At 44.2% G+C, this 10,952-nt stretch overlaps 2 protein-coding genes across 2 annotated transcripts in view; one reads left to right on the forward strand and one right to left on the reverse strand.

Moving 5' to 3' along the window:
- Positions 1–10,952, forward strand: part of ACTA2 (actin alpha 2, smooth muscle) — a 475,038-nt gene that overhangs the window by 327,496 nt on the left and 136,590 nt on the right. The gene's annotated exons all lie outside the window — the stretch shown is intronic.
- On the reverse strand, positions 1,793–6,841 carry LOC309674513 (interferon-induced protein with tetratricopeptide repeats 5-like). The gene is made up of 2 exons (XM_082486577.1): positions 6,825–6,841; positions 1,793–3,828 (listed from the first exon to the last, which is right to left on the reverse strand). Exons 1-2 carry the CDS (start codon positions 6,827–6,829, stop codon positions 2,391–2,393), a joined length of 1,443 nt encoding a protein of 480 aa, XP_082342703.1. The 5' UTR covers positions 6,830–6,841; the 3' UTR covers positions 1,793–2,390.

Raw genomic sequence — 10,952 nt, forward strand, 5'->3', positions numbered from 1 at the left:
TGTTCTCATCCCTCCCCATTCTTTGCCCAGGTAGGGCCACCTTTGTTTGTAAGAGAAAAGCTGGCAGGTGGCTGGAAAACAAGAATGGATTTTGCCCCAGCCCTTTCTTAGGAAGAAGATGCGGTTGCATTATGTACACTGTTAACCTCCTGATCCTTTTGCTTGTATTATGAAAGATTCTTTGACAGAGAGCTGAGAGGGGACAGGTTTCTTGATGTTTCATGATCTGACATCGTGTTTTACACTCTTTCAGGCCTGTTGTCCTGTCTGTACATGGGGCTGCTGTTGTGGGGGCAGGAATGCTCCAGGATGGCTGGAGACAGAAGTGCACATCCTTCCTGATGGGCTCTGTCACCAGTTTGTTTCATTCTACGCTACTGGTTAGGGCTCAGAAGTGTATTGGAAGTACGGCGTTAGTTTTCCCTGAGCACCATGATCTATTATACCAATGTACATGTCCTGGTTTGAGGTAAAACAGGACCAGCTTTGTTCAGTAACTTCGCTTCTTAGCTGGGCCTCTTCTAACTACTGAAATTAACTGCATATTGTGCAGATAATGTTCACTCTCTCAGAGCGATAAGTTTGTAGCTGATGCCCAGGCATGGTGTGCAGAGAGGCTCTCGCTTATACTTATTGCTGTAACCCCCAAGGCCAACCGACTTTGTTATTTGCCCCGCTGGAGGGTCGGAAGCGGAAAAGCAGAGTGGGGTCCCACCTGCGGGGAGGAGCGGACAGGACAGGTGACCCAAAACTGACCAACAGGGTATTCCATCCCATCTGCCTCACACTCAGTATAAAAGCTGAGGGATCAAAGGGTCAGCGCTCTTCCTTCAATGGCCGACGTCTGAGGAGGACTCTGTTCATCTGCCTGTGATCCCGATCCTGACTGCAGATCTGGAATCCAGTTCCCGTCCGTCACTGAGTCCAGCCTGGGACTGCCCCAGTGCCAGCTGGTGTCATGATTGTCATCTCGGGAGCTTGATACGGTTTTGTATATATTTCACTATTTTATTTTTATTTTATTTTATTATTACTATTTCATTAAAGTAGTTTAGTTCCTTCTAAACTCATATGTCTCTTTTTCCTCCTCTGCCTCCCTCTTTGAAGAGGGGTAGCGGGGAGCATCTGTCAGTTCCATCTGGGGTCCCTCAGGTCCCCAGCAGCTGATTTGGCCTAAACCGCGACAGTACAATACTATGTAATTAGGCCGGCCTGTTGTAAAGAATACTGACTCTTAGTTGGATATGTGAAGAAAATCACCTCCTCCACCCATTCTCTCTGTCCTTTCAGCCCTTTCTTCCATTCACGTAGCCCCTGTGGGCACCTGCTCCTTTTCCCCCATGCCCCTTGCTTCTGCTGCCCTGTTCTCCAGGGCTCATGCAACTCTGCTCTGGCAGCACTCTGCCCTCCATATCCAGTTCAGTACATTTCTTGTGGGTGTTTATTATCCCTGGCTTGTTTCACAAGCATGGCCGCAGATAGCCATCGCTTTGACATCTCAAAGGTTGCCTTTCCTTCCTCTCCAGGTCTTTGTTGTAATGGTTCCTGAGAGTGCGGTTTTGGGTAAACTAGACAGATGTTGTTTTGTACTCAGTTTAATTCTTTGCTTCAGCACCTCTGAAGCCAGCTTTGCTGAGAGTTTGAGAAAATAAGTGTGGTTAACCCCTAAATATTTCATATCCTGCCAAAACTTTATCCCTGTTACTTTTTCAAATGGCCGTTTCCCTTTCTTTCATCTACTAACGTGAGGATTGGTCAGCAAAGAGATACCAGAAGCAACAGTTGATGGACACAATGTTCTTTAATAGTTCACAACAATAATACAGGTTTTGCAAGCTTTCCCCGTGAACTAGCCAAACAGTGGTTATTTTTCATAGTTAAACAACATACAAGGTAGTAAACGGAACAAGTCTTCAACAAAAGTGTCTTTTAAATAACACTAAAAGATACATCTTTTTAAACATTTTAAAAAGCATCAGAAAATCCATTTGTGGATAAGCATGCCTTTCAAGTGGATAGATGAAATACTATAATATGATTCCCTTATCTTTTTCTCAGTAAAAGGTAAGGTCTGATTTAAATCTGATCCGATTAGAAGCTCTGTGTTTTACAGATTGTCTCTTAAACACAACTTTTACACCAGTGTTAGCATTGAAGACTAAGATAGCTTAACTATTATTTAGTTTTCCCAAGCATGCTCTCTGTTGATTGTTCATTTGTTCATTCACCATCATCTGCAGTTTCTGCATTATCACCAGAAAGTGATGCCACCAGACCTTTCATCTGCTTATAACTTCAACCTTAAAAAAAAAAAAAAAAAAAAAAGTTTTGAGAGTCTGTTTAAATGTCCTCGGGTTTGCTTTTTTTGGCGTGAAGGATTTTTGGGAGCTTTAGCTTGAGATGGAAAGTCGTAGCTCACATAATGCAGTCAGATATTCTTCATTGTCGGGACACAGTGCAATGGCTTTCTCATAGCACTCAATTGCTTTATCTTTCTCACCATTTAGATTATGAACGAATCCAAGTGTACCAAAATCTGTTGCATCTCCTAAACCTCTCTGAATTCTCTGTTCCAACAATTTCTTCAGAGCATACATGCACTTATTTCTTCCATAAGACTCTTTTTCAATTTTCAGCCCTTCTAGGTAATACCTAATAGCTTCAGATTCCAATTTCATATGAAAACGCTGAAAATTGCCATAATGGTAGTAGAATTCTTGTTTATCACTATAGAATAGAATGTTTATCCGAAACGCTTTCTGAAAGGTCTCTTCTGCTTCTTTATATCTCTTTCCTTGTGCATACATGTTTGCTAGGTCCATATGGGCAGAAAAAAATTTTGTCTTCTGGTCAGTTGCTATTTTAAGATGAAAAATGGCAAGTCGGATGAGTTCCTCCACTTGCTCTTTAGGTGGGTATCTTGTGGTGTCTTTCAGTTGAAACAGCTTTGCTCTGTAGCAGACTCCTAGTTGGTGATGCAAAAAGACAGATTTTGGTGTCACCGCTAGGGCCTTTTTCAAAATCTCCAGTGCTTTGTCCACTTCTCCTTTCCTTCTGTAAAATTTAGCAGCGTACCGCTGGACATAGGGAAGATCAGGGGTTATCTGTATTGCTGCTTCAATGTACTTCTTCCCTTCATCAGCTTGGTGTAAGTCCTGAAGTTTTAATGCAAGTAATGCCATAATGAAAGTATCCTTTGGATTCAGTTCCACTGCACGCTTCAGGGGCTCGAGGCATGGGTTTATATCTTCGCATTGTCTGTGAGAAAAATCTTCCAAACGATACATCGCTATTGCATAGCCGGCATTAAATCCTGGGTTTTTGGGGTCATTCTTCAGAGCAGTTTCAAAGCAATCCTTTGCTCTCGTGTAGTATTTGGCCCCAAACTTTAATAATGCCCATCCTTGCTCAGCATAGATCTCTGGAAGCTGAATCTTCCACTGAGCAGTACTTGAAAGCTTTTTGCAGGTGTTTTCCACTTTGTTTACATAAGTTTGAGCTTCTTCGTATCTCTCCATGTAGTAATAGATCCAGGCATAGTTCCCCCAGGTAACAAGAATTCTCCAGTCGGTTTCGTCAGGGTGATTTTTTTGAACTTCTTCCTCAGCTTTTTGGAGATTTCTCAGGGCTTCCTCATTTGAACCCTTTAGGTGGCATACATAAGATAGTAGATTATAATTTGTGACATTGGATTCTATGAAAAACTCGATCTGATCACCTATTGTTTCTTCTAGGTCATCGAGATCTACATCATGCTTCAGCAAAGCCCACGTAAAATGACATTCTAGCTGCAGCAGGGAGTTCTTCAAGGAATTCTTGAGAATGGTACTAGAAGAAAGCAAAGAAAAACGTACTTATACACCATTTGCTTTTTGCTACTCTTGTTTTTAAACCAAGCATGAGGTACTTCAAAAGCAGGCAATACCTCACCTGGTGCCACGAGTCAACAATACTTCAAACAAGCCAACGCTGTGGGAAGACATTGGTCAAAAGAGCTGAATAGTTACTTTAGTAATTGTCCTTGCCAGTGTATGAGGGCACCGATTACATAGGAACAGAGCTGGTGGTCTGGATGTCAAAGAGGAGGGCTCGCCTCTATGGTAAAGCTGGCACACCTCTGGGCCTCGGGAACATACTTCCTATGCTGGGAACAATTGCTGAAGCCTACCCAAAAGAGGTAATAAAATAGCAAAACTTCCCCCAAAATATAGAGAAAGTGATATAGTGCCTTTCCCATGTCTCTATACGTTTTATGGTTTGGATTATAAATTTCATTTTGAATTTCCTGCATTTGTAAATCCTTGTTTGTTAGATCATAGCACCATTTTTATGATTATGCTAACGTATCTGGTAGCAAGCTCCCTGATCCTACCAGACTCTCCAGTTGCTGCCATGTGGGTGTACAGGCCCCCTGAGGACGCAACCCCACTGCACTTACTGGTACAGACCACCCACTCACTAACCCTATGGATCCCCAGCAGATGGCTTTGGACATTGGGTATTTTTAGTCTGGAGAAAAGAAGACTGAGGGGGGAATCTTATCAGTGCTTATCAATACTTAAAGGGAGGGTGCCAGAGGGACGGGAAGAGGTAACGGGCACAAACTTGAATATAGGAAGTTCCATCTAAACATGAGGAGGAACTTCTTTACTTTGAGGGTGGCAGAGCACTGGCACAGGCTGCCCAGAGAGGTGGTGGAGTCTCCCACTCTGGAGACATTCAAAACCCGCCTGGACACCGTCCTGTGCAACTGCTATAGGTGACCCTGCTCCGGCGGGGGGGGAGGGGGGGGGGGGTTGGACTAGATGGTCTCCAGAGGTCCCTTCCGACCCCTATCATTCTGTGATTCTGTGATCCAGTAGCTGGTCAGGAATCCTGTCTCTACCCAGGTGCCTCACCTCTAGACACACACATGCATGCAGACATACTGACCAGACCCTGTTTACGTATAACTGGTCCTTAATACCCCTTTATCCCCTTCTATTTTAAAACATTTGTTCCTTCCCAAGTCACCCAGATCTATCACTTCCCTGCCTTTGGTCTGCCTTCCCAGACATCCCATAAGTCATCTTGCACAATCCCCAAATGCTTTTCCCTGCATCCCATCCACCATCCCTGTGTGAGGTGTCCCATATCCCGAGGCAGTTCAGACTGTAAGGCGCTCCTGTGGACCCCTGGCGCTGGGTGTCCCCCCTGGTCCGTGGGGCCAAGGGTCCCCTGGGGCAGCCCGGGGAGGGCCGGCTGGGGGCTCGTGTCCCTGGGGAGCCCCTGCCTGCCCTTGTGCCTCTGAGCTGCTGCGTGTGCCCGGGGACAGGCTGATGGCTTTTGGGACAGGGCTGGGAGCAGCCAGGGCAGGGGGAATTTGGGTTCCCCCTCCTGCCATTGCCTGCCTGTGCCTCGGTGTGGGTGTGCAAGAGCAGCTTTTAGCACACAATCTATCAAGGACAAACCTTTACAACGCAGAGGGGGTAATGCCTTAGTCCGGTTTGCGCTCTCCTTTCAAGAAGGAATTATACACGATTTTATAACCAAGGCTTCTCAGCCAAATCCTTCTTTGTTAGAAAGACCCCCCTGCCTCTCCCTCCTGCAAAACCTAGAGGGTCTAACAGCCTGTGGGGTACAACCCGTGCTGCCGCTCAACGGCACAATTGTGTAAAAGAGGACCTGTCTTTCGGGTAAAAAAAAAAAAAAAAAAGAAGTGAGTGGAAAGACTGGAAAACTACAAGTAGGCGAATCAAAGAGGAATTGGGAAGCAATTCTTACAGGTTCTAGGACAGTGGGAAGGTCACTGGGGAAAGCGACAATGAAGACCCGTTTCCACCCAAACCACCTGACACAAAGGTACTACAGGTAGGTCAGACAAAACAGTATTTATAAGTGCTGTTTATGCATAAGTTTGTCTTACAGACTTCTTTGCCTCTCTCAAATATTTTTTTCTGCCTAACTGGTGGTTTTGGTTGCTATTAACAACAGTTCCTAATTAGTAAGCTGTATGTGGAGTAACTAGAGTTCTTCTGGGATGAAGCAGAAGTGAGAGCAAGTTCCTGTTGTTATCACTATCTGGTTAGAAACCTTTGGCTACAGGTGAATATCACAGAACAGATATTGGCTCCCAAATCAGCAGGACTAGCTTGAAGCACTTAAGTAGTCCCATTCAGTTCCAAATGAAACGTGTGGTGTTTCTTATTGCCTCAGCTGAGAACTGTGACAACATTCATGGCTGAGAAACAACAGTGGAGAGTAATTCATGAAAAAAATTGTGGAAAATGAATATTCATGAATGTCACAAACCCAGATTTGTGATGCAGGTTAAACACAGTTTAGCTTAACTCAACACATAACTGGTACATGCAGTTTTCAAAGTTGTCATAAACATCTTGGCTTTGCCCTATTTGAGTGTGCGTGTGAGCGCACGCTGCTGTGCACGCGCGATGGTCTTTGGAACACGTTACCCTCCTCCTCTAATGCTCCCAGCTGCAGCCCAGAACCTGCACTGCCCTGTCTGCGGCTCCTCGCAGTAGCAGAGGTCAGAAAGGAAATTCTCAAATGCATCAGCACCGGTCGCCCACCTGGCTGGGCACCAGCTACGGCTGCAGCCTGGGTTTCAGCACGCACACAGTTCTGCTGACCGTCAGTTCTGCTCGCAGAGACTGGCCCTCATCGGAAAAGCAATAATGTTACAATATTCAACAGCACTTTTATTTTATTTTGATTCTTCCCGTAACTATTCTGTGAAATATTTTCTGCTTTTCCCTCACTGGTCACATTCATGTAAATAAGTATTGGCAAAAAAACATCTTTCAGAGACTGGGTTGCTCACTTACCTCATGGTTTTCCTTCTCTGCTCACCTGGCTTAAGGAAGCTTCGAAGCCAAAGGAGTGCTGCTCACTGTTGTTATCCCTTCCCTTTTATGTGCTCCGGCCCTCACGTGGTCTGTGAGTAATATAACAGAACCAGAAAGTGAAACATCAGCTTTGCCTCAGTCTGCAATAGAAGCCGGAGCAGCTGCCAGTAGGGGAATAGAAACCTGTGAGTCATGAAGCTGCTTTTGTTTTTCAGTCTGGCTCGGTGCCGTGCATTAACGCTGCTGTGGAGAATGTGGCAACAGCTCCTAATAGCTCCCCGCGTTTACTTTGTTCACATCCAGAGGCATCCATGATAAGGAGAACATTTCAGGCTAATATAGGCTGACCCGGTTATCACGTGCGGACTAGGGAAGGGTCATTACCCCCTCCTGCCTCTGCTGAAGCATCTCTGCACAATGCTGCACCACACTTTAGGCTCTGTTCTATTGGTATTGTGTCATCCACGTAACGCTCCCACAACATCTGGTAGCCCCTGTGCTCCTTCGCCCTGTGTCTCCCCATGGCAAGGTCTCTGCCGTTGCACCAGGCCAGCACTTCTCCGCGCCGCGGCGTTGCGTGACAGTACTAAACTTCTCACCCCACCCGCAGCAACCGTTTGCTGCTGCTCTCTACTTGCAACTGCAGTTGTACTGTGCAAAGATAAACGAAAGTAAAACGAATGAGAAACAGACAGTCCATTCCAGAAATTGCTGGCACGGTTGTGCCAAGCAAAACAAAGCCGCAGGCAGGTCAGGACGAGCTGAAATAGAAACCGCCCGGCAAGCCGTGGCCCCGAGGCCACACAAACGCGGTGCGGAGCTTATAGCCTGTTGCTAGCAACAGCAACGCCGTCTTACAGGGCAATACGTCTACTAGGAGGTGGGGCATGGGTTGGGTGCTGGAGCACCTATGGATATAAACAACTCACTCATGCTTAGTTTAAAAAAAATAAAATGCTGACCTGGCTTGATAAAATTGATTTTACAGGTAACAAAGAGATCAAAAAAATAGTATCTAACATACGTAAGTAGCACTACATATAGGAAATGCAGATGTAATCTGAAGCTGCAAACCAGCGAGGAAAAAGAAAGGTGTGAAATTGTGTTAGCAAACATACAAAAATGACCCAGAGTGGATGCTGGGGAGAGGAAGAAGAAACCACTGCCGTTAGCGTCATGTTTCTCCCAAGGATGGAGGCCGGTGGCTGGTGGCTGTTGGTGTTATTCCCTCCAGCATCCTGAAGCTACTGGTCTGGATGCCCAGAGGAGCAATCTCTAGGGGAAGGTATAGAAACAAAGACGTATCCATGCACACCTGTGTGTGTGTGTAACGATTTTAACCATAACATTACTATTATGGTGACTTTTTCTGTAAATAAGCACTTTAACTGCATTATTATTCTTTCTCTGATAATTCTTGCATTAGACTAAGATTTTCATGATACTAACAAAGAAATTCTTGTCTTTACCTATCTATATAAGTTTTGCTTCCTCTTTACCTGTAAACAAGATCTTTTAAGTAACATCACAGAACCTCTCTCCACTCTGGAATCCTTTCCATTTTAAAATGTGAGAGCATCTTGTTAAGAAATATGTTTAATTAGATACTGTCTGATGTCCTTTCATAATTAATATCTGTAGAATTTGAGGCCTCCCCCCCTTTTTGTAGGAAAAAGCAAATAAAAATGCATATAAGGGTGCCTCATGAAGCGTGTCCTTGTTCCTGTTATATGACAGTGTCAGCTCCCCTTGTTTTGTGAGGTTTTTAGTGGAGGATGCACAAGGTTGTCCCTCTGTCCTAACAAGCCAGAAAGTCATTTATATCAAACCTCATTATTACTTCAGAACTGCTGTTGCTGCCATCGTGTTCAATCTCTGCAATTACAGACTAGAATTAACAGTATTCTGCGTTTTTATTTACGAATTTATATAATCTCTGACTGCCAGTTTGTATGTTTTCAAGAATTTTAGGTGCTGGCTTATAAAAGTTTCTATCTTCTGCGATATGAACAGTCTGCATCCCCACCCTCACGAGTGTGTAGGAAGCATCTACGTAGGGCGGAGAGAAGCTCTGGTGGTGGTGGTAAGCTGCACTCACTCTCTGGGTTTGGCCAGGTCATAGATCTGTCCGGCTGGCTCCAGTGACCCTTGGGCTCTCCGGGGGGAAGCCGGGGCAGCCCACAAGCCACTGGGGAAGTGGGCTCCAGGAAGGCTCCCAGTGGTGTGGGGAGTTTCAGCCCACATGGAGTGAATTCCCAGCAGGCACGGACTCTGCAGGACAAGGCTGTCCTTTCCATTTCCCCTTCTTTCCATTTCCCCTTCTTTCCATTTCCCCTTCTTTCCATTTCCCCTTCTTTCCATTTCCCCTTCTTTTAAAAACAAAACAAACCAAACAGTCTTACATTTGAGAACTTCTGGTTTCTACAGGAAACTGGAGAGCTTTTAGCTCTTGTGTCTCATTTAAGTGATTTCTTGTGTGTGGGTCGGGTTTTTTTTGTTGTTGGAGCTGATTTTTCAGAGCTGAAGATAAAGGTTGGTACAGGTACTGCTCTGAGCAGCATGCAACCTTGGTAAGTGGTGAAAAGAGGCAGTGAATAGGGAAGGAAAAAGGATTAGGGTATCTACACAGATGCATGTATTTTATGGAAAATAAAGGTTGCGGGTAGTTGTAGAAAAATGTATTTAAAAGATTTCTGCAACGCCAAAATCAAATGTGGACACTAATAATTTACTATGCTACTAAGTACCTATGGGTTTCTTGTCTCTGCTTCTGTCCCCAGTGTCTGTTTTCCTTGGTACCTAGCTTGGTACATATGGGAAAATGCAGGAATTTTCCTTTTGGAATGCAAAAATTTGCCCTAATATCTATATTTTTGTAAATCTAGTTTCATCTATATGCTTTGGTTTGACACAAATGTCTATTGAATAAAATAGGTGCAGAAAAGTGCTTGAAATAGAGTAAGAGAAAGTAAGAGAATAGTTACGCAGTGCCTTTCTGCAGCCATCTTTTGTAATTGGCTTGGCACAGCACAGGAAAATTCAGAAATACATTTACAGCTCTGCTGCTTTCACTTCGGGGAAAGCTGCAGCTGGGCGGGCTGGTATCAGGGAGAGCTGTGCTGCTCAGCAGCAAATGCAAGAGCTTCTTGGAAAACACATGTCCAGAAATGGGCTGGCAACAACATCCGCATTCATATTTAAGACAAAGACTTTGTTTACTTGACTGTTCTGTACACATACCAGAATAGGGAATGTCTTAAAAAATATCTACGCGTTTTCCAGAGAAGACTCGTATCTGTACGTTTCCTTGGAGCTGCAATGAATACCTCCTGACAAAGAATTCTCCCCTGATATCATTAACGCAGCCAAGCAATTGCCTGAAATGCAGTTTCCATTATTAAAATAACACAAATGAACAATACCATAGTAAATGACAGGATCACTTTAACTATCCTATTTTATGCTGGTTTCAATTTAGCCTAGTTTAGCCTTGACAGCAGCAGTTGTAGCAATTTATAACTTGGGTTTTCCTCTCGGCCGGAAGAGTACCTTGTAATTAATTTGACAGAAAACCCAAGCAAATCGCTGAGCAATATTTTTCTACCCAAGTTCTTTAAAACCAAATGACTTTAAAAAACGGGATCCAGGAATGCAAAGGGTCACATAGTGTCACTTGTATTGAGTGGTGTATTCGTGTATCAAAACAAAGGGATGCTATGAAAACTTCAATGATTTTTCAATTAAAATCTTAATGCTTTCTAAATAAACAGAAACATTTCTGTTATTGACACACTCCTGCGCTACTACTGTGTATTTTATATCAGGTTTCTGTAGTCTTCTGAGGACATTAGTCTGGACCTGGACGTAGTAACATGAATATTTACATTGCAGTACTGAATTTGGTCCAAGTTTCTGCAAGCCTGGCCACACGTCCCCTGACCACAGGCATGCTCCTCTGGCAAATTACAGATATGCAACGCATAGTTGCCTCTGAGAGCATGACGACAAAACAGGTTTGCAAGAAGCTGCTATGCTAATGCTGCTGGAACTGTGTGCCTGCATGTAACGTAACCCCATTACTATCAGATTTGATATACTGAGACTATG

This window comes from Vanellus vanellus (assembly GCF_965231255.1).
Source record: "Vanellus vanellus genome assembly, chromosome: 7".
NCBI classification, from domain to species: Eukaryota; Metazoa; Chordata; class Aves; order Charadriiformes; family Charadriidae; genus Vanellus; species Vanellus vanellus.